This window comes from Malus sylvestris, chromosome 17 (genome assembly GCF_916048215.2).
Source record: "Malus sylvestris chromosome 17, drMalSylv7.2, whole genome shotgun sequence".
Classification (NCBI taxonomy): domain Eukaryota; kingdom Viridiplantae; phylum Streptophyta; class Magnoliopsida; order Rosales; family Rosaceae; genus Malus; species Malus sylvestris.
The window spans coordinates 1,737,310-1,761,314 of record NC_062276.1 but is presented as its reverse complement, the minus strand read 5'-3'; the positions used below and the strand labels follow the sequence as shown (position 1 = coordinate 1,761,314).

General features: G+C 36.5%; 3 protein-coding genes and 1 pseudogene across 5 annotated transcripts in view; 2 read left to right on the top strand and 2 right to left on the bottom strand.

The window, feature by feature from the left end:
* Positions 1–779: 779 nt before the first annotated feature.
* Positions 780–19,059, top strand: LOC126610499 (uncharacterized). Its single transcript, XM_050278593.1, has 3 exons — positions 780–942; positions 18,453–18,704; positions 18,813–19,059. Exons 1-3 carry the CDS (start codon positions 811–813, stop codon positions 18,867–18,869), a joined length of 441 nt encoding a protein of 146 aa, XP_050134550.1. The 5' UTR covers positions 780–810; the 3' UTR covers positions 18,870–19,059.
* LOC126610505 (uncharacterized) lies at positions 4,429–14,820 on the bottom strand (annotated as a pseudogene).
* Positions 17,505–24,005, top strand: part of LOC126610490 (protein MAIN-LIKE 1-like) — a 27,884-nt gene continuing 21,383 nt past the window's right edge. For 2 of the 3 annotated variants that reach the window (XM_050278581.1, XM_050278584.1), the window contains exon 1: positions 17,505–17,611. The gene's annotated coding sequence lies outside the window, so the exon portion shown is untranslated. The remainder of the gene's footprint in view (positions 17,612–24,005) is intronic. The other variant, XM_050278580.1, reaches the window with a different exon arrangement.
* LOC126610482 (uncharacterized) overlaps positions 19,136–24,005 on the bottom strand; it is a 7,818-nt gene continuing 2,948 nt past the window's right edge. Inside the window, exons 7-9 of the mRNA XM_050278563.1 lie at positions 20,892–20,939; positions 20,158–20,591; positions 19,136–19,886 (exon numbers count right to left, since the gene is read on the bottom strand). Coding sequence (XP_050134520.1) covers positions 19,275–19,886; positions 20,158–20,591; positions 20,892–20,939 — 1,094 coding nt within the window. The 3' untranslated portion in view covers positions 19,136–19,274. The remainder of the gene's footprint in view (positions 19,887–20,157; positions 20,592–20,891; positions 20,940–24,005) is intronic.

Genomic DNA, 24,005 nt, shown 5'->3' with positions numbered 1-24,005 from the left:
GGAGATTTTTCACAGAATGATCAAAATGATTGACGGTAAACAAACTCAAGACCAAAATGATTGGGTATTTCTGCTCTGCACTGTTGGTTTCTGTCAATATGGGGTTTAGGGTTTCTGGGTTTCTCAGTTTCTGTCAATTTAGGGCTTTTAGGATTCTGAAAAAGTTCAGAATTTTCATCTGTTGTTCTGGTTGTGTTAGAAAAAGGTTCAAAATTTTGAAATTGTTGTGGAAATGAAAGGAACCCATTAAATTATTGTGGAAATTAATGAATTACTAATTAAACTCACAAGTGGCTGATTAACTGGCTTTTCCTAAACAAGAAATCATTTGAAAAGGCAACAATTTAGCAATTACAAAGCTGAGCAGTCTCTTAATTGATTGTGTTGTACCAGTGTGACAGAGCATCGTGATGTTCTAAAATTCATACAGTCGCCCCAACTTAGTGGGATAAGACTTGTTTGTTGTTGTTATTTATACATACATGAACATTTCCTTTTTGACAACATTTCTACGTCGATGCATGATTAAGTGTAATAGATTCCATTCAAGTTTCCAGTTATACTATTCCTTTTAGTGGGATAAGATTTGTTTGTTGTTGTTATTTATACATACATGAACATTTCCTTTTTGACAACATTTCTACGTTGACACATGATTAAGTGTAATAGATTCCATTCAAGTTTCCAGTTATACTATTCCTTTTATTTGTTAGCAGAACACCACAAAATGATTCCTTGCATTTTATTCCACAAAAATGCTTCTCTAATACGAAGCCGAAATTGTTTTCTCTGTCTTTGTTAATTCTAGCTATGAAGAAGGCAAGAAAAACTAAGGAGGCTGCAAGATCATCTAAGAAAAGTAATGCTGATGAGAAAAATGTTCCGGTACGTCCCCCTGCATCTGCGCGGAAGCGAAAGGCTGCCTCCCCTTATGAATCAGAGGTGGTTGATGGTTCCATGGAGGATAAACCATCTGTTGATGGTGTTCTAGACGACATCCAAGCTACGGACGATACTAGTGTTGGGGCCATCGCCTTGGTTACAGACGATACAAATTTTGAAGCCAACGTCTCACAATATAGATGTTGGGGTCGATGCCGAAGTGACAGAGCCTTTTCCATGAGGGCCGACAGAAACATCAATTGCTAAAGAGTTTTAAGAGTCACGTTGCTGCGGCAGTTTGGAATAAAGAGATACAATTAACTGTTGACATAGCAAATATGGAGTCCACATTTCTTCTGACCCCAACTTGGCACCATAAGACCATCTTCAACCTTTGGGCTAAAAGCCAAATTTTTTAGTCCGGAAAATTTGGCTTTTAGCCCAGAAATATCTTTTCTGCTCCAACCCTTCTGGTCTAAAATTTTAGCTCAGAATTATTAAAGAATGAACTTAGGCTAATTTTTTTCTTAAATCAATTTAAAAAAATAAAAATAAATATGTAGACTATTGTAAATTAATTTTATGAACATTTTAATCTAAAAAAATTTAAATTCTGATAAATATTGAAAAATCATTAAATTTTTCACAAAGCAAGCTACTTTCACCAACCTTTCAACTTTCACCAACCGTTCATCTTTCACCAACCGTTCAACACCAAACTTTCAACTTTCACCAACCGTTCATCAATCATCCTCTATATAAACACAGGTCCAATATTAGTTGATCACACAATCTTTCAACCTTCAATCATCCTCTATATTCACCAATCTTTCAACTTTCAAAGAGTTTTTGTTTCCTAAAAATTCTCAATATCTCATCAATGGGTGATACAAGAAGGCGTAGTAGGGCAATGGAGATGGCACAATACCAAACAAGGCTTGACATTGAGGATTCAGAACTAATCAACGCCGAAGCTGAACTTGAAAACTCGTTTATGCAATATGAGCACCATGGCGAATCTAGCCATCGTGGTTCTATCACGGGGCGTTCATTCGAGCAGCGTGATAGAGAAGAGTGTCATGACCAAATGATGAAAGATTATTTCATTGAGCGGCCGAGATTTCCTGCTCATGATTTTCGGCGGCGGTTTCGGATGAGGAGAGAGCTTTTTAAGGCATCTTGAATGCAGTTGTCAATCATGACCACTACTTTGCAAGGAAGATAGATGACGTAGGCCGACAAAGTCTATCACCTCATCAAAAGCTCACATCTGCATTTCGAATGCTAGCTAATGGGTGCTCTGCTGACTCAACTGACGAATATTGCCGACTTGCGGAGAGTACTGCTATTGAGAACCTGAAGCGCTTCTGTCAAGCAATTCAAGCCATCTATGGAGCCACATACCTCCGCAAGCCAACTCGTGAAGACTTGAAAAGGCTTCTACGCAAGGCAGACAAAAGAGGCTCCCCTGGCATGATAGGAAGTCTCGATTGTATGCATTGGGAGTGGAAGAATTGTCCTACTGGTTGGGCTGGCCAATTCAAGGGCCGTCATAACAAGCCAACCATTGTGCTGGAGGCTGTGGTATCTTACGACACATGGATTTGGCATGCATTCTTCGGCTCTCCCGGATCAAACAACGATATCAACGCTCTTTGGTCTTCTCCTTTGTTCGATGAGGTTGTGAATGGATGGGCACCAGAATTTCGATACAAGGTAAATGGTAATAGGTATGAGCTAGGTTACTACCTAACTGATGGTATTTATCCTAGTTGGTCTACCTTTGTCAAAAGTTTTTCTCATCCCGATAGTGCAAAGAAGAAATTATTTTCCCAGAGGCAAGAGTCTTACAGGAAGGATATGGAGAGAGCGTTCGGGATCTTACAAGCTTGGTGGGCCATTGTTAGAGGGCCTGCACGATTTTGGCAACCCGAAGACCTCCATTCAATCATGATGACGTGCATAATTTTGCACAATATGATTGTGGAAGATGAGTACATCGAAATTGAAGAAGATTCAGAGAAGATGTGGATGATGACCAACCAACACATGCGAGAGCTATTGCAAGAGATGTTGAATATCTCGCTCCAACCACATATGAGACCCGACATGATAGGGTCACCTTGGGTGAGTATATGAGACGTTTAAATAGAATTCAAGCTCCTCAAATTCATGACACACTCCGCAAGGATTTGGTTGAGCATGTGTGGCGCCGAGAAGGTGAACGTTGATGATGTTGGTTGAGCATTTATGTAATAATTTTAAGTGTACTATGTTGTTATTTGTCTACTACGTTGGATAATTTATTGAATGGAGGTTGAATTATAAGTACAATAATTATTGAAGACATCTAGATTAAATAGAAACAATAATTAATAAGACATAAATTTAATAAAGTACATAAACCACATAATAAACAACATAATAAACAACATAAACTTAATACAAACGACAATTAATAAACTTAATTAATAAAGCACATAATTCATAGGTATTTATAGAGTTTTTGGGTAAATTTTGTGTTAAATAAATTTATTTAATTATTTTAGCCTTTTGATTTTAATTTGGGCCGTTAGATTTGATTACATTCAATCTCAACCGTTGGATTCAATGTATTTTAAAATAACATATTTTTTTTAAATGAAATTTGAATCTGGACCGTTGGTGATCCAACGGTCCTTAAATGTTGGCGGTCCGATTTTGAAAAGAGTCGTTGGGCTCGGGTGAGTGGCCGACAAGGCCCTGACGCTGGGCCCCCTTCCTGTCGGGCTACAGTTGCAACTTGCCCGCGTGGGGTGCGTGCGCGAGTCGGCGGGCCGAGAGTGGCCCAAAACGGGGCGAGTCCACGCGTTTGGGGGGGGGGGAATTTGGCCCAACTTTAGCATTCCCCTTTTAGCCCAATATTTTAGCTTGGGTTGGGGGGTGTTTGGGGGGAATTTTGGGCTAAAAATTTGGCTTTTAGCCCAGGTTTGGAGTTGGCCTAAGTAAAAAGAAACAAAAAAAAAAGATTATTTAAGAAGAAAAAAAAATCTTTTTTTACAAAGAGTGTGATATTCACACACCCTTTTTTACTTCTCACACACCTTTGTAATTTTCGACCATCGGATCAGATGAATTGAAGAAAATCAAATGACAGAAATTAACAAAGGGCGTGTGAGAAATAAAAGCGGGTGTATGGATAGCACATCCCTTTTATAATATGAAGCTTAAATTAAATTGACCATGACAAACTCAACACAAATCGAATTGACCATCGTAGTCGATTAATATATCAAACAAACAATGGGTTTGACAACAATAAACGTTCTCATAGGGGTGTAAGTTGAACTGTAATTTTTGTTTCAGTTGAACTGTAATTTCTGTTTCCACGTTAAACTAAATTTTAATTAAGAATTCAATTATTTGTAAAATGATTTAGATAAAAATTGGCATACTTATAAAATTTCTAACCCCAAGTTTTTTTTTAATGTTATAAAACGATCGTCAATTTAATATACAGATAATTCTCCAGTCAAATTAGATCTTATAGAGAACAAATAAAAAACATTTGAACAATGGGGTTTTTATTAGAGGAATCAAACACTTACATAGTGTGTACCAAGCATACAAACTTTCTTAGAGGTGACAATCATTACATTGCTACAGTTACACAATATATCGCATACACCATCAAGAATTTACATCCAGCGTTTGACTTTTCTATCGAAAATTCCTCCACCATAAGTAGATACGAAAATTCCGAGAAGGGGAGGGTGCATCCAAATAAAATAAATGATGGGAACACCAGAAAGGACAATGATTGGAGTAATAATCCATGATTTGTCCGGAAGCATGATGAATAGGGCAAAAGAAAAGGCAACCATCATGGCCACAATGGAGATGAAGAGTGTGGAAATGCCAGTTATCATCTTTGTGGGTAAGGATTTGGGGAAATCATCTTCAGCATAACGCGATATATGGATGCTTAAAAACATCAATGCTGAAGTTGCGGAAGAAAATAGCGAAATAGAATCCGAAACTATAAAAATCATAAATAGCTTTTTGTTTAAAAATATGGGAAACCCTGTTTCTTGGTGGTTTCCACCAGGAACTGTGAATGCTACAGCAAACATGATTGTAATAATGAGGGCATTGACAGTTGTATAAGAAGTTGATGTATCTTTCATCCACTTTTCTCCATCCTTGAGCAATTCCTTGTGTTTCTCGGTAAATAATTATGGGGGTGTCAAACCATCTTTGTTTAAAGATGAGGCTCCCGAGAGTGGGCCCACAATATTCTCTACCTCCTGCATTTCATTGAACAAAAACTTATACATCGTAGTGATATGAGGTGATTGTGTTCTCAAAGTAATTAGAAAGGAAAAAAAAATGTTTGACTTGATATATGAATATAATGAGGTAGAATTTATATTATTCTTAGACGGCAATCGCATGGAATAAAGCGTGTAAGAAGTTAAATTTCACGGCATTAAGTGACACAATTTGATTTTCATGGGGTTAAGTATGCGGATTGAATTTCAGGGGTCATAAATGTAATTAAGCGTACAAGAATAATATAAAATAATTCTAACCTTGTACCACTGCCTTTCTCTCTGCATTTGCAAGGCTGCACCTGCAATACCACCAAGCTTTTTGCTTGCCAATGGAGATAACATCCCGGCATAATGTAGTATGCTGTTGTCAGAATTATCTCTCAAAGTCGTAATGAGATTTCTTTGACCAACCCCGTATATAAGGCTATAAACATTTTCTTGACGGCATTCAACAGCATACTAAAATATGTTCTTTCCGTCCTCTAAGCCTCTGAACAATAATTCTGGTCTGGCTTCACATAGATCAATAACGACCTCAACAATCCCATTTTGGACAGCACTGTATACTGCTTCATACACAAGGCCATCCCTCATTTCTTCATCAGTCAACTGTTTTATCTCGTCACACATGAAGTCCAAAATTTGGCGTGACCGACAATGGATCAATTTCAGATCACGAATGCGGTTGATTCCTACGTTGACATTCAAACCAATGTTACAACTCACAACCATATTTTTACCAATAAATAAATAAATTGATAGTTTTGACAAATGAAAAATAGGAGCTGATTTTTCATACACAATTTTTAATTTATAGCAATCGAATTTGATAAATCAACAGACATGATCCAATAAAATAAATTAAGGTGTGTGAGAAGTTAATTGTGAATATCATTATCCATAATAATAATAATAATAATAATAATGTCCACGTACCTAAAAACTCTGAAAGTCTCGATGGAAGTCCTTGTAATAAACCGACGCATGTGACACAAATTTAGAGAAAATATTTTTGAGCTCCAAAAACACTTTAAGTGTTTTATACTAGAAGCACCAGTTATGTGATTTTTCCATAAAGCACTTTAAGTGTTTTTCTAGAATTTATTAACATTTTTACTAAGGATTTTTTTCAAAAATATTTTTACCAAAAGTGTTTTCAGTCATTTTAAAAACACATTCAAAAGAGCGATATATGTTTAACAATAAGAATTCATCAGCCACTTAGTACTCTGGTTTAGTGGTATTCCTCTTCATTTGTAAGTGAGAGGTCTTAAGTTCGATTATGAGGCTTAGTCCACTCCCCCACCTTTTTAGTGTATAATATCGTTTGTTAAAAAAAAAAAAAAAACAAGAATTCATCAAACATTCTGTTTACACAACTATCTTCTCCAATATTTCTCATTGGTGTAGAGTATAAGGATAAATTGATAGTAAATGTACACGCTACTTTTTCTACCTATGCGGTACACTATTCCAGGATGACTATCCAATGGACAGTATTTGGGTACTGCCTATTCAGTAAGGATGGTTCAACGGAGGAGGGAGGTTGGAGGAGGAGGAGTTGGGATGGGATCCGATCAAGAGCTTCAAATTTGCAGACTTGCCATGGCAGGAGTAAGGGAAGGAGAAGGTGGGTGTTTGTTTGTTAACATGGCAAAGAGTTTGAGAAAGAATTAAATAGACAGGTGTTATAATCTTATTGGACCACATAATATGATGAATAAATTAGATACTGACTAATCAGAATCCAAGTATTATGAATCAACTCCAATTTTGTGAATTGTGTTATTTTACAATTTTGACTTTATTTTAATTGGGTAATTGTAGTTCTTTTCCATCAAGTAATGACATTTTAGGAATATTCGAATGTTCAACCATTTTGGCATGCTTTCTCTATATATAAAGATGGTACATTTTTTTTTCTTGATTTTCACGTTTGAATTCGGATAAGCTGTGTTGGTTGTCTATTGTACCATCTTATTATGATCGGGTAGGCCGACCGCATTTCATTGTCGATTCCATATTTGTATCAAACCACACATATCACCTAACTAATTACTAAAAACAAGGAGAAGGATATCTGAAAAAAGTCGACAAAAAAAAAAAAGAGCAAAACATATGAAAAGGTCTTGAACATATCAAATCGTAGTTAGAGTTTTGAGATGTAACATACTAACATACCTGTGCTATTCCCTTGATTGCATTGTTCATTTTCTTGACTTTTAACATTTATATAAAAACCACTGATGGAATCAGCATCTTCTATGTGTACACCTAGCAAAAAATACGACTTCCTCGTTCAAAATACTTCTTTGTAGATAGTGTCTTGGACATAAAGACCAATTATGGTAGTACCCATTTGTAATAAGATTTATAAAATATATATATACATATATATATATATACACACACACACATATATATTAGGGAGACTACCTTATTTGAACCACCTTATGAAACTCTTCATGTGAAAGGTGATATTTGTACATGACAAACATAATGTTGCCAAATTTGATGGTAGTAAGAAAAAAAGGAAGATATTACTAACATTTATAGATCAACGATTGCCAGAATTTGAGAGACATTCCACTCCGAAATGCAGAGGGCACATTAGCAATTGCAGACACAGGGGAGTATCTTCCTTGGCCTCGAGTATATGCCAACATTGGGATACACTGAAGTAGCATCCATGCAAAATCTGTACGTATGTATTTTGACCAATTATCATATATATATATATATATATATGTATATGTATATATATATATATATATATATATGTATATATAGGGTAATTCTCATTCACCACCTTGAAGTGTCGTGGCTTTTAAATTTTCACATAATAAGTTTTTTTCATCCCAGTATCATACCTAAAATGAGGATTGTGGGACACTTTCATTCTTCTGTTAGGCTTTTCGTTAGAATCTAAGTTAACACATGACGTGGCACCCGGTGGACTACTTGTGCTCCACGTATAAATATGGCACCACGTCACGTAGAGCTTAGTCATTGTCCACATTACTTAGGTTCTAACAAAAAGTCTAACATAAGTATGAAAGTGTCCCACAATCCTCACTTTAGGTGTGACACTGAGATGAAAAAAACTTGATATGTGAAAGTTTGAAAATCATAATACTTCATGGTAGTAAAATGAAAATTACTCATATATAGGAAATTCACACACCTATTCTTTTACCTCTCAAACATTTTTGTTAATTTGGACTATTAATTTTTTTCAATTCATTCAACCTAACGGTCGAAAATTAAGAGGATTGCGTGAGAAATTAAAATGGGTGAGTTGATAGCACTACCCTACACACACACACACACACACATATATCTACACATACATATATACACATATACACATACACACACACACACACACACACACACACACACACACACACACACACACACACACACACACACACACACACACACACACACACACACACACAGAGTGCAGAAAAATTGATTCGGTTAAGAGCAGTTAGGTTATCAAATTGTTTGGCAAAAAGACAAAAGGCAAGAAGCTGAGAGCCGTAAGCGCCTTTAAATGCCACTAGATCTTGCAATGGGAAATCAGGGTGGGAGTAGAGGTACCGAGCTATATCCCATCGATCATACATAGCAGCGATGAGAATCGGAGTCATTTGGCGGCCCTCTACGGCAATACCAAGTAGTTTCGTGTTCTTCGTAACCATGCATGTAACCATCTTGAGGTTGTCTCTAGCAGCATAAGCAAGAGCCGTCCAACCGTCGCTAGATTGCATCTCCAATTCTTTCTCCGTCATCAACTTCACCAGCTCTTCCACAATTTGCTCGTGCCCCATTAATACTGCGTTGTGAAGAGCTGTCCCCATTGAATCCTTTCGTCCTGTTGCATCGGCGTGTTGGTCAAGAAACAACTTCGTTTCATTCCAATCACCCCTCCTTACAGCAGCGAAGAAAGCTTGATAGTCCCGCCGCTGGATGTCATCTGTAAGGGTACGTATTAAAGGGACACCTCACTCTTAGATATTTTCTGTTATGTAACAGCTGGACATTAGTCATATGTGTTTTGTTGTTAATCACACTGTTAGTGATAAATCTGAAGTAATTAGTAACTAAGCTTATTTAGCAAAGTGTATATAAACTCTCATGTATTACTTCCTGATTAAGAAATGAAATATACAGAAAGTATTCTTTCTATCTTGGTATCACTCGCCTCTCTGCTTCACCGCCTCTCGATCCTCTCATTTTTTTTCTGAGCGATTCACGATCTCTCTGTCGATCTTCAAGCTTTCTCTTGATTCTGCAACCATGGCGTCGTCCACTTCTTCTCCTGATCTTGTTCCTCCGAATCTTGCATCGTCTGAGTTCGTCGCCCCCAATTTCTCTGCGATGAACCCTAATTTCTCAAATTCGTCCATTTCTTCGATTACGATTCAGAATATCAGCTGTATGGTACCTACGAAGTTGAAACGTGACAATTACCTAGTCTGGAAAGCTCTCTTTGCTCTGATCTTCCGGCGCTATAAACTCACTGGCTTCGTTGATGGCTCCGAGCCTTGTCCACCGCCTTATGTTCTTGATGCGATTGGTCGTTCTACTGGCACTCCTAATCCTGCCTATGAAGCCTGGTATGAGAAAGATCAAAACATACTGATTTGGCTTAATTCTACTCTCTCTGAAGAAATTATTCCCTTTACTGTTGGTGTGACTTCATCCCGCGATCTCTGGCTTAATCTTGAGAATCGATTCGGGGGCGTATCTGCGGCTCACATTCATCAACTCCGATCTCGTTTACACACTATTGCTCAAGGTGATCTCTCGATCTCTGAATATCTGCAGTGCATCAAAGGTATTTCTGATGCTTTAATGGCGGCTGGTTCACCAGTTTCTGATCATGATCTCGTTGATGTCACTCTAAATGGCTTATCTGATGCATATGAATCTTTCATTGATTCTATTATGTTACGCATTTCCTCAACTACTCTGGATGAACTTCATGGTCTATTGATTAACAAGGAATTATTCATGAATCGCAAAAAGAAAAGCTCTGTCTCTTCCGCTCAATAACCTTTTCAGGCCTTTGCTGCTCAATCTCAGGGTCCTCTTCTTCCTACACCACCTTCCTTTCCACAAGCTTATGCAGTGCAGTTTAATACTCCTCCCAGATTTCAGAATAATCGTGGCGAAGGATCCTTTCAGCGTAACTATCGTGGTAACTCTTCTAAGTTTTTCAATAACTTTCGTGGCAATTCTAATCATCCTAGCAATGGCTCTGGATCTTTTCGCAATAACTCTGGTAATCGCTCTCATTCTGGTGGCCTTTCTCGTAATAATACCTATTCTGGTGGTAAAAATCCTTGTCAAATTTGTCATTCCTTTGAGCATGAAGCACTTGATTGTTATGAAAGCATGAATCATGCTTTTGCTGGCAAAATACCTCCTGCCAAGTTAGCTGCTATGTGTGTGCACACTACATCTAAATCTACCTCTCCTACTTGGCTTATTGACTCTGGAGCCACATCCCATATCACCAATGATATCTCCGCTATTCATTCCCACATTCCCTATTCTGGAGAAGAGAAGGTGTATATTGGTGATGGGCAAGGTATGTCTATTCATCACTCTGGACATTCTGTGCTTAAAATACCATCAGCTACATTTCGTTTGAATAATGTTCTACATGTTCCCATGATGAAGTTCAATCTTCTCTCTGCTTATCAGTTTTTAAAAGATAACAAGTGTGCTTTAACTCTTGATTCTGATGGCTCTGTAATCAAGGATCGCTCTACGGGGAGGATGCTTTTTCAAGGACCAATTAGAGATGGTTTCTACCCTCTCCAAGGCATTCCCTCCACCTCTCCACACTCGGCATTTTTCAGTACTAAGGCTACACTCCAGACATGGCATAGGAGGCTTGGGCATCCTTCTACAGCAATGTTTCGGAAGATTTTAAATAAAGCTTCCCTTCCTTCCAGTGGTGACAAATCTATAAATTTCTTTTGCACAGATTGTGCTATAGGCAAAAATCACAAGTTACCATTTTCTTCTAGTACTAGTGTTGTATCTGCTAGTCTTGAGTTGATTCACTGTGATGTTTGGGGGCCAGCTCCAGTGCTTTCTGTTAGTGGTTACAAGTACTATGTGCTCTTTGTAGATGAGTTCACTAAATATACTTGGTTGTTTCCTCTGAAAGCAAAATCTGAGGTTTTCTCTGTATTTGTCAGTTTCAAAGCATATGTTGAAAATATGGTTGGCAATAAAATCAAGACTTTCCGATCAGATTCTGGTGGTGAATTTACATGTTCTGCATTCAATTCTTTTCTTGTTCAGCATGGTATTTCTCATCAATACAGCTGTCATCACACTCCTGAGCAAAATGGGTGTGTTGAGCGTAAACACCGCCATATCACAGAAACTGCAAGAACTCTTTTAGTAGCTTCCAATGTTCCTCACAGATACTGGGTTGAAGCTTTCTCTACGGCCTTGTATCTCATTAATCGATTTCCCTTTATCAAATTTGGACAAATCTCCTTGGGAGTTACTCTTCAACACAGTCCCTGATTATTCAAAGCTTAAGACTTTTGGATGCAGCTGTTATCCATGGCTCAAACCTTATGTATCATCTAAGCTTGCTGGGAAAAGTTCTCTCTGTGTCATTTAAGCTTAGATGTTCAAACACATCGTTTGTACATCTCACGACATGTTCTTTTCAATGAAGATCATTTCCCGTTTCAGCATTCTCCACAATCTAAGGGTCCTGCACCATTGGAATCTGCATCCTCTGCTGCTTCATCCACTTTTACACTACCTTTTCCAGTTTCAACAACAAGTTCTCCTCTGCAAGCTTCTTCATCCATGGATAGCCCTGCTCACTCTGTACCTCCATCTTCATCTCCACATTCACCTTCCTCACAAGTACCTGCTAATTCTCCGATACTTGCTGCTTCTCCAACACCTGTTACTTCTCAGCTCTCTGCTGCTTCTCCACTACCTGTTGTCTCCACTAATACTCATCCAATGGTGACACGGTCAAAGGCTGGAATTTTTAAACCCAAGGTATTGGCTGCAACCAAGCATCCACTTGATTCAAGCAGTTTTATTCCTACCACTTACTTACAGGCTTCCAAACATGATCATTGGACGAAAGCAATGTCTGCAGAGTTTCAAGCCTTACAAACTACTGGTACTTGGACTCTTGTACCTCCCTCTCCTCATCAAAATATTGTCGGGTGTAAATGGGTTTTTCGAATCAAGCGCAAACCTGATGGTTCCATTGATCGATACAAAGCCCGCCTTGTTGCTAAGGGCTTTCATCAGCAAGAAGGAGTTGACTTTCAGGAGACATTCAATCCTGTTGCAAAGCCCGTCACCATTCGCATTTTACTAACTCTTGATGTCCAACACAACTGGTTTCTTAATCAACTGGATATCAGTAATGCCTTTCTTCACGGCACTCTTCAGGAAGAGGTTTTCATGCAGCAACCTCCTGGCTTTATTGATTCAACCAAATCATCCTATGTCTGCAAGTTTAACAAGTCTCTTTATGGCTTGAAACAGGCTCCTCGGGCCTGGTATGACAAACTTTTTCAGACTCTAATCTCTCTTGGCTTTGAAAACTCTAAATCTGATTGCTCTCTCTTTGTTCAACACAAACCCTCTCTGATCATCGTTCTAGTGTATGTTGATGACATCCTCGTGACTGGCCCACAGTCATCTGCTTGTCATGAGTTCATTCATCAGCTCAGCAATCAATTTCCTGTTAAAGATTTGGGTCCCCTTCATTTTTTCCTTGGTCTCGAGGTTCAAAGAACTACTGATGGTCTCTTTCTATCTCAAGGGAAATATGCACATGATCTGCTTGTTAAAACTCATATGGATGGTTGCAAACCATGTTCCACTCCCCTTGGTACAACTAAGTTGGATCACACCGGTCCCTTACTTGATAATTCATCCGAGTACAGATCAATTGTGGGTGCTTTACAGTACCTCACTTGGACCCGACCGGATATTTCGTTTGCTGTCGACCAAGTTTGTCAATTCCTTCAGTGTCCCCGAGAATCACATTTTCAAGCAGTCAAACGCATTTTACGTTTCCTCAAAGGTTCAGCTCATCAAGGTCTGTGGTTCAAGAAAGGTTCCTTACATCTTACAGCATTTTCTGATGCTGATTGGGCTGGCTGCACCTTTAACAGACGATCCACCAGTGGTTATTGTGTGTATTTTGGTCCTAACTTGATTAGCTGGAGTGCAAAGAAGCAACATACAGTTGCTCGATCGTCCACAGAAGCTGAATATCGTTCTCTTGCTCACACAGCTGCAGAATTGACATAGATCTGCAAAATTCTTCATGATCTCCATTTCCCACTTCGACAGGTGCCCCACCTTTGGTGTGACAATGTCTCTGCCATTTCTTTGGCATCCAATCCCGTGTTTCATGCTCGAACGAAACATGTCGAGATTGATTACCATTATATAAGAGAACTTGTTTTAGCCAATCTGGTTAAAGTGCAACATGTCAGTACTCATCATCAGATTGCTGATATTCATACCAAGGCACTTTCCAAATCCAGATTCCAGTTGTTACAGTCCAAGCTTTCTCTCGGGTCTCCTCCGTTTAGCTTGAGGGAGGATAAAGGGACACCTCACTCTTAGATATTTTCTGTTATGTAACAGCTGGACATTAGTCATATGTGTTTTGTTGTTAATCACACTGTTAGTGATAAATCTGAAGTAATTAGTAACTAAGCTTATTTAGCAAAGTGTATATAAACTCTCATGTATTACTTCCTGATTAAGAAATGAAATATACATAAAGTATTCTTTCTATCTCGTATGTCATTAAAATGGCATTTTATACAATATATTAACTACTTTCTTCTTCAATTCTCGTGGAGTAATTAACCTAAAATAAATTAATTCTTAAGTACATAGCATGTTATGACTTTAATCTAGTTTCTTTTTATACCCAACAATCTCTTCACACACGACTTTTATCACTCATACCCAACACACCCAGCAATCTCTAATCTTTGGATTAGATATCAAGGTTTTGAGATTAAAACCTTAACATGAAACAGGGATTATAGGGAAAAAAATTTAAATTTAAATTTTAAATAGAAAGATAAAAGAAAATAATGCACAAGATAGTGATAAACAGGTCGAGCCTCGTTCCCTTGGTCAACTAATCATCAAGAGTTGACAGCCATTACCCCTTGAATTTGATATCAAAGTTTGAGATAAAACCTTGAAAGCACGTCCATTTATTCATCATGGTTCCACCCTTAATAATTGATCAATAATAGGTGATCATGCATTCCTTACACACGAGAAAACTATGAGAACCTTTCATATACATTTAATACTTTGATTTTGATGATAGATATATACCTGGGTTTTCTACTCGGATGAGCTCTGCTGCCATGCTCAATCTGTCAATTTATCCAAAGGAGTTTTTATTATAAGTAGATCATGATCAAGTGTTTATATACGAAAACAAAGAAAGAAATAGTGAACCAAGTATAAGGAATTAACTACTTACAATTGAAATGGGGAAGCCTTCAGAAAATGCTTCAGCTTGAATTGGTGATCTATAGCATTGGTGCTGCTACATATATATAGATATACTAACAGGCAATGGTAAGATATCATATTATGCTGATAAACTGATAATTTGCTCCTTTTTAATTAAAATTCTAAAAGACGTTAGGTGCTATTCAGGTGGCAGGCTAGGCCTAGCGCTTAGGCGTATTAGGAAGAATTAAGTAAATCTATTATATTTCGTGTAAATAAATATATGTTTATGCTTAAAATATATATAATTTTATCATAAACTACAAAATTGAATGACATATACATTATGATGAAAACTTAGGAAACAAGCATATAATGTGTGTTTATTTCATTTAAGTATTTAACAAGTCTTTTACAATTTATTAAAAAAAATAAAATGCAAAATGAAAGTTATATATTTTTTCTCTGATTGAGTCGACACCTAGGCAAGTCTAGGAGGGCTAGGCGGGTGCCTAGGCGGTCTAAGAGTCCTTTCTTAATTTTCAAACGCATAGGTATTAATCGGGACAATGATTAGCCGCCTAGCGATTTTAAAATGTTTTTAATACGAAGTTGTCCTTTATTTTAGGGCATTGTTATTGGCACTCCAAAAATCTCATTTTGCATTCCAAACTTTCTATATATTTTTTTTTTAAAAACGATATTCACACTAAGGGAGAGGGGGTGGGCTTAGGGGCTAGCAATAATATTTTTCAAACTCGCATTTAGTGAGAATCGAACCTAAGACCTCTCACTTACAAGTGAAGAGGAATACTACTAGACCATAGTACTAAGTGGCTTTCAAAGGAAAAATAAAACTTTCTATAATTAGAAGAAAAAAAATACATTTGTGAGAAGATGATAATTTATAATGCTAATAACAGTTCTCATATTTTACTGATGTACGCTATGGATCGACATGGTAACAAATCTAAATTTAGAAATACTTGACAATATTAATCAAAGTAGTAAAAAAAAAAAAAAAAAAACCTTGTCTTTTGCAAAGAAAAATATGTTATTGCCATTTTTTTTATAATAGCAAGTTGACATGTTATGATACTTATTCATTTTTATTAATTGAGAAATGTTACACTTACCATTATTTTCATATAACATTAATTTAAAGATCAAATTAGCAGTATCAAGTAAGGCTTGCTGGGAGTTAGAAGCCATACTTTGCATACAAATTAATTTACGGATCAAAGCAACAGTATCAAGAAAGCCTAGCTAGGAGTTAGAAGCCATACTTGGCGTACAAATTAATATAAGGATCAAAGCAACAATATCAAGTAAGCCTAGCGAGGACCTGGAAATTTAGAAGCCATACTTTGCCTACAAAATTAATCTAAGGATCAAAGTAGCAGTATCAAGTAAGCTTAGCTGGGACATGGTAATTTAGAAGCCAGACTTTGCCTACAAATTAATCTAGGAATCAAACGAGCAGTATCAAGTAAGCCGAGCTGGGAGTTAAAGCCATACTTTGCGTACAAATTAATTTAAGGATCAAAGCAGCAATATCAAGAAAGCCTAGCTGGGACCTGGGAATTTAGAAGCCATACTTTGCCTACAAATTGATCTAGGGATCAAATGAGCAGTATGAAGTAAGCCTAGCTGGGAGTTAGAAGCCATATTTTGCGTACAAATTAATTTAAGGATCAAAGCAGTAATATCAACTAAGTCTACTAAAATGACAAAAATACACTCAATAATAAACAATGGGCCAAAATAATTTGACAAAAATTGAGGGTATTGCTGTCATTTTATCCTTATTTAATGGAGATTTTTCACGGAATGACCAAAATGATTGACGGTGGACAAACTCATGACCACTTCTATTAATTTCAAATCTCATGAATCAAAGTTAGTTATGCTAACCTGAGGGACCATTTTGATTAAAAAAAACTTTTTATAATTTGCTCAAGTGGCACTAAACTTCCAAAAACATCGAAAACAAGGGATTCATTTCCTCCGAGGATCATGTGTTTTTTTTTTTTTTTTTGGTGATGCTAGAGAGTGAATATTTAGTTATGTTTTCTAGATCATATAATGTAACGGTTGATAATTGAACTCCTTTTTAAATCATTAAAACAAGAGTCAAACCATCAACCACCACATCTGTTAATCAACAAAAATATTGTCTAAAAATTTAGGGTCTGTTTGGTACTCTACTTGAATCCAACTTTATAAACTCAAAAACAATTTTCAAGTTTTAGACCTTAAAAACTTGTTTGGTATGATTATTTTTAAAAACTGAACTAAAAAATATAGTATATTCTCTAGAAAAACAAAAAGTGAGTTTTTAGAGTTTTTAAACTTAAACTCACTCATTTCTTTTCTCTCCCTCCTCCTGTCTCACTCTAAATCTATCTCTCTCTTTTCTTCTTTCTATCTCTCCCTCCTCTTTTTTGGTACTTTTTTCGTCTCTCTTCCAATCCGTTCTCTTTATTCTCTTGTTTTTTCTCTCACGTTTTCCTCTCTCTTCTTTCTCTTTCCTCCAAGCATATCTTATTTCTCATCTCTCCTCTTTCTCCCTTGACCTCCTTTTTTTGAATCTCACTGTCTAATTTAAGTTGTAAGATTTAATTTTTTTAAATCGCATATCAAACAAGTTTTTGAGTTTTAAAGAAAAATTGTTAAAAAATATTTTGAAAAATGATAAAAACTTTCAAATATGATATCAAACAAGTCCTTAGACTCTAGCATTTTCTGTATTTTTTTTGTTCAAACACTAGCATATTTTTACATTTACTTTTACCCCACGCCAAAACGCAAAGTTTTGATATGGTCCAAAAAGTTGTGTCTTGGTCCTCACCTTGAACACAACGCGCGGAATTATATTGCCAGGAACGTCGTTACTGCAGGAGAATCAGGTACGAAACCCATTTGTTCTATTCAATTTTCTTTCATACCAGTCGATTAGATTCTTCAAATTTTACTTCGTTTGCTTTGTTTATCATCTTCTGCTCTGCACTTGTTGCTTTCTGTCAATTTGGGGGTTTAGGGTTTCTGTCAAATTTGGGGTTCTGGGTTTCTCTGTTTCTGTCCATTTGGGGCTTTTAGGTTTCTCAAAATGTTCAAAATGTTCATCTGCTTTCTGGTTGTGTTAGAACAAGTTCAAAATTTTGAAATTCTTGTGGAAATGGAACCGTAGAAAATAGGTTACCAAATTAATGTATTACTAATTACATTCACAAGTGGCTAATTAACAGGAAATCATTTGAAAGGGCAACAATTTAGCAATTACAAAGTTGAGCAGTCTGCTAATTGATTGTGTTATACTTGTACCAGTGTGACAGGGCTCCTGATGTTCTAGGATTCATACACCCGATCCCACTTAGTGAGATAAAACTTGGTTATTGTTGTTGTTTATACATACGTGAACATTTTACTTGCTGACAAAATTTCTACGTCGACGCATGATTAAGTGTAATAGGTTCCTTTCAAGTTTCCAGTTACATTATACCTTTTATTTGTTAGCAGAACACCAGAAAATGATTCCTTGTATGTTCTTCCACAAAAATGCTTCTCTAATAGGAAGCCGGCATTGTTTTCAATTTACTTTTCTTAATTAATTCTATCTATGAAGAAGGCAAGAAAAACTATGGAGGCTGCAAGATCATCTAAGAAAATTAATGCTAATGAGAAAAATGTTCTGGTACATCCCCTGCATCTGCGTGAAGGCGAAAGGCTGCCTCCTCTAATGAATCAGAGGTGGTTGATGATTCTGTAGAGGATAAACCATCTGTTGATGGTGTTGTAGACGACATCCAAGCTACGGACGATACAAATGTTGGGGCCACCGTCTTAGTTACAGACGATACAAATGTTGGGGCCAACATCTCCGCTACAGACGATGTTGGGGTCGATGCCGAAGCGACAGAGCCTTTTCCAGGAGGGCCGACATATACATCATTGCTAAAGAGTTTTAAGAGTCACGTTGCTGCGGCAGTTTGGAACAATGAGGTATGTTTAGTCTGGGTACATGACAGCGTTTTTAGGCACTTACCTGTTCCATGTTTTCAATCCAAATATCGTATTTGAATTTTGTCGAAAGGAACGTGGTCGGTTAAGGTGCATGTCCAAATGGAATACAGTGGAAGAATGGAAATGGCAGGACAAGCAAAATAATAACACTTTTAGGAAGTACATTACAGAGTCATGTTTGTTACCGCTGCTGGAGTGTACGTGTGTAAGAATGTTGTATCAGAACCCTCATTCGTTATACCTGACTGCCATGGTGATTCGATCCAAGACTTCCATTCCATTTCCAACTTCAATCTCACATTCGTAAATATATGATCCAAGACCATATTACCAATGAGTTTTATGGTGGAAGCTCAATTTTCTTCAAGTTTTCCAATTAAATTATATATATCTTCTGGAGAACAAATAAATAAAAAATTGAACAATGGCCTTTTTATTATAGGAACCAAACACTTAGTAGTGTGTACAATGCATACAAGCTTTCTTAGAAGTGAGAACATTACATTACTACAATTACACAATTAATGTATCGCATACCCCGTCAAGAATTTATATCCACTGTTTGATTTTCTTATCGAATACTCGTTCACAATAAGTAGACTTGAAAATCATAAAGAGCAGAGGAAGTTGCATCCCAATAAATAAAATGACGGGTATAGCAGCAAGGAAAATGAATGGATAAATAAACCATAATTTATCCTGAAACATGATGAATAGGGCAGATGAAAAGGCAACCATCATGGAGGCGATGGAGATCAAGAGTGCGGAAAGGCCTAGTATCATCTTTGTGGGTAGGGATTTAAGGAAATCATCTTCAGCATAACGCGATGTAAGGATGCTCAAAAATATCAACGCTGAAGTTGCAGAAGTACAAAGCGAAATAGCATCCGAACCTATAAAAACCATAAATACCTTTCCGTTTAAGAATATGGGAAACCCTGTCATTTGGTTGTTTCCACCAGGAACAGTATATACTGCAGCAAACATGATTGTAATAATGAGGGCATTGACAACCGTATAAGATTTTGCTGCACTTCTCATCCATTTTTCTCCATCCTCGAGCAATTCCTTGTGTTCCTCGGTAAATAATTGTGGGGGTGTTAAACCATCTTTGTTTAAAGTTGAGGCTCCCGAGAGTGGAACCACAATACTCTCTACCTCCTGCATTTCATTGAACAAAACTTATACATTGTAGTGATATGAGGTGATCGTGTTCTTTCGGTAATTATAAAGGAAAAAAAATGCTTCATTTGATGCATGTAGAATTTATATTATTCTTAGACGGCAATGGCATGGAACAAGGCAAGGAAGAAGTTAAATTTCAGGGTATTAAGTGACACAATTTGCATTTTGTGGGGTTAAGTATGCAGATTGAGTTTCAGGGGTCATAAATGTAATTAAGCGTAGAAGAATAATAAAAGATAATTCTAACCTTGTACCATTGCCTTTCTCTCTGCATTTGGAAGGCTGCACCCGCAATACGATCAAGCTTTCTGCTTGCCAATGGAGATAACATCCCGGCATAATGTAGTATGCTGTTGCCGGAATTATCTCTCAAAGTCGTAATGAGATTTCTTTGACCAACCCCGTATATAAGGCTATAAACATTTTCTTGACGGCATTCAACAGCATAATGAAATATGTTCTTTCCGTCCTCTAGGCCTCTGAACAATAATTCTGGTCTGGCTTTACATAGAGGAATAACGACCTCAACAATCCCATTTTGGACAGCACTGTATACTGCTTCATACACAAGGCCATCCCTCATTTCTTCATCATTCAACTGTTTTATGTCGTCACACATGCAGTCCAAAATTTGACGTGACCGAACATGGATCAATTTCACTTCACGAATGCCGTTGATTCCTACGTTGACATTCAAACCAATGTTACAACTCACAACCACATTTTTACCAATAAATAAATAAATAAACTGATAGTTTTGACAAATGAAAAATAGGAGCTGATTTTTCGTACACAATTTTTAATTTATAACAATCAAATTTGATAAATCAACAACACGATCCAATAAAATAAAATTTTAATTTATAGCAATCAAATTTGATAAATCAACAGACATGATCCAATAAAATAAATTAAGGTGTGTGAGAAATTAATTGTGAATATCATTTTCCATAAAAAATAAATAAATTAATGTCCACATACCAAAAAACTCTGAAAGTCTCGATGGAAGTCCTTGTAATAAACCGAAGGCTGCGACACAAATTTAAAATCAGATTTTGCTGCCAAAACTTCTTTATATGCTGATTAGATGATATATGGCATAAGGCTAGCCTCTTTGCACGCATACGTGCATGCTAGAGACCTTTTTTAAATCATGGGCTCTACGCATCCCAAAAAATATATTGCGTTAGTTGCTTTTCATGCAAGAACAAAAAAATTGTTATGTTTTTTGTTTTCACTTCACGTGGAGTAATGATTTATATGTTATTCATGCAACTGTCAAAACAACAGTCAGTTTTCGCCGCTAGTAAATCCAAAAAAAAGAATGGTTCATACATAGTTGAGAGCTTGCTGAGGAGGGCCAGTGCAATAATGAAAATCAAGCTCCCTTCCCACCTTAGAACCTAATTTAACTATTGACCCAAAAAAAAAGAGTGTGAGCCTATTTTAGCCGATAGTAAGTTAAAAAAAGAAAGGGTCAAACATGTCACCTAATACTACAGTATATTGGTATTTTTCTTTATTTGTAAGTGAGATGTCCTAAGTTTGATTCTCGTCAAATGCGAATTTAGAACACATTATTGTTAGCTCATTGTGAGGTTAAGCTCATCCCCTCTCCTTTAGTGTAGATTATATTGTTTGTTAAAAAAAAAAAAGTCAAACATAATTGAAACGGGTCAAACATAATTGAGAGCTTGTTTAGGAGGGCTAGTGCAATAGTGAAAATCAAAACCAGAACTCCTCTAGACCCAATAAAACTAAGTCTACTGAGCAAAGGATCCGGACCGTTGAAATTTGATCTAACGGCTATAAACAAGAGGCTTTTTTAAAAGTTATAATAATTGTAGCCGTTGAATTTCGACGATCCAAATTTTTTACTCAGTAGGCTCGGTTTACAAGGGTCAGAAGGGATCCGGTTCCGTGAAAATCAAGCCCCCTTCCCATCTTAGAAACCTATTTAACAATTGACCCGAAATAAGAGAAACTGCCAGCCTCCCTGCACTGAGTGAAATGCATTTTTTTTTTCATCATAACGGGAATTATATATTCTAAATGCATTTATGTACGTTTATTTTTTCATTTGTTTTTTATTTCATTATTTTCTTTCGTTATGAGATAAATTATAACAAAAAGTATGTGATCATCTTGTCGCATCAATTACTAAAAATTCAAAAGTTACATTGATTTGTATATGGACTATGTAATTACATTCTTTATTCAATCGATGCATTTTTTTTTTTTAACAAACGATATTATCTACATTAAATGAGTGGAGAATGGGCTAAACCTCACAATGGTTAGTAATAATGTGATTCGAATTCGTTTTTAATACCCATTAGTCTAGAATTAGCTGTTATTGGATTTAGTCTAGTTTTTTATTTTTCAATTAATTGAATTTTTTAATTTATGCATCTTTACTCAATATTTCAATTTGAATATTTACATATTAAAATCTAATTTTATTCAATAAAAATAGTAAAAGAAAATTTATATGTCATCATATATGAGACCTGAATCAGAAGTTGATGAAATACATTTAAACCATGACGGAGGTATATACGAAAATAAATAAAACTTAATCTACCTATCATCCTTGAACATATTTCAAAAAAATTTCATATTCCATAAATTTATAAATATATATATATATGCTGATATATATATATATATGTTTAACAATAAGAATTCATTAGCCACTTAATACTATGATCTAGTGGTATTCCCCTTCACTTGTAAGTTAGAGGTCCTATGTTCGATTCTCGCCAAAAGCGAATTTGAACCACATTATTGCTAGTCTATTGTGAGGTTTAGTCCACTTCCCTACCCTTTTAATGTAGATAATATCGTTTATTAAAAACAAAAGAATTCATCAGACATTCTGTTTACACAACCATTCCTTTAAACATGTGACCAAACATAACATTTCTTCTTCCTCCCTTCTTGCCAACGCGATAGATCTCAGCCCCCAGTCCCTTTCTCCTCCGTCAAGCACACACACTCCTTCGTCCAACGTTTCCATCGATTATAGCCCAAATTGAATCTGACCTTATCACCACCTGCCTATCTATGCAGCAAATCTCAGTGCCCTAGTATTTTCTAGACTTATCTTCTGTGACTCAGTATCCAAATTTAATTGAAGATCATGTTTAATCCAGGTTCAGGTGCTGGTTTGGTCGGATTTGCAGAGGAAGGCGTCAGATTTGCAAAGGAAGGCAACGAGGGAAAAGATAGGTTGGAGGGGACAAGGGTGGTTTGACAGAGGAGGGAGGTTGGAGGAGGAGGAGTTGGGATGGGATTCGATCAAGGGCTTCGAGTTTGCAGATTTGCCATGGCATGGGTAAAGGTAGGAGAAGGTGGGTGTTCGTTTTTTTTTTTTTTTTTTTGGGAAACTAAGGTGGGTGTTTGTTTGTTAACATAACAAAGAGTTTGAGATAGAATTAAATAGTCAGGTGTTACAATCTTATTGGACCACATAATATGGTGAGTAAATTGGGTACTAACCAGTAAGCACCTAAGTATTGTGAATAGTGCAGAAGCAACTCCAGTTTTGTGAATTGTGTCATTTTACAGTTTTGACTTTATTTTAATTGGGTAATTGTAGTTTTTTTCTATCAAGTAATTGCATTTTAGGAATATTCGAATGTGCCACCATTTTGGCGTGCTTTCTCCATATATAAAGATTCTTTTCTTGATTTTCACGTTTGAAATCAGATAGGCTGTGTTGGTTGGAAAAGGATTCTCGTTGGAGGGATTTTGTGATCGGGATCGTCCATCGTACATCGTGTAATCAGTTTTTGTTAGGTATTATTTATATTTAATTTTAAATTTTAAAATTTAAAATGATTTCTGAGCGCACGATGTACGATAGACGGTCCCGATCACATGATCCTTAAGATTCCAAGAAAAAGATACCGGATCGTTTCTAATTATGTTCGGGTAGGCCGACCGCACGTCATTGTCGATTCCATATTTCTATCAAACCACACATATCGCCTAACTAATTATTAAAGGGGTGTGTTATCCACACATCATATTTTACTTCTCACACACCTCTTGATAATTTATGTTCATTGATCTTCTTCAATTCATTCGATT

Excerpts from the sequence above, each read along its gene's own strand:
- LOC126610499 (XM_050278593.1), top strand. The coding sequence starts at position 811 with ATGAAGAAGGCAAGAAAAACTAAGGAGGCTGCAAGATCATCTAAGAAA. Across the intron at positions 943-18,452 it reads CCTCCCCTTATGAATCAGAG|GTGGTTGATGATTCTGTAGA; the intron begins GTGGTTGATGGT and ends AATGAATCAGAG. Across the intron at positions 18,705-18,812 it reads CGGCAGTTTGGAACAATGAG|GTGCATGTCCAAATGGAATA; the intron begins GTATGTTTAGTC and ends TGGTCGGTTAAG.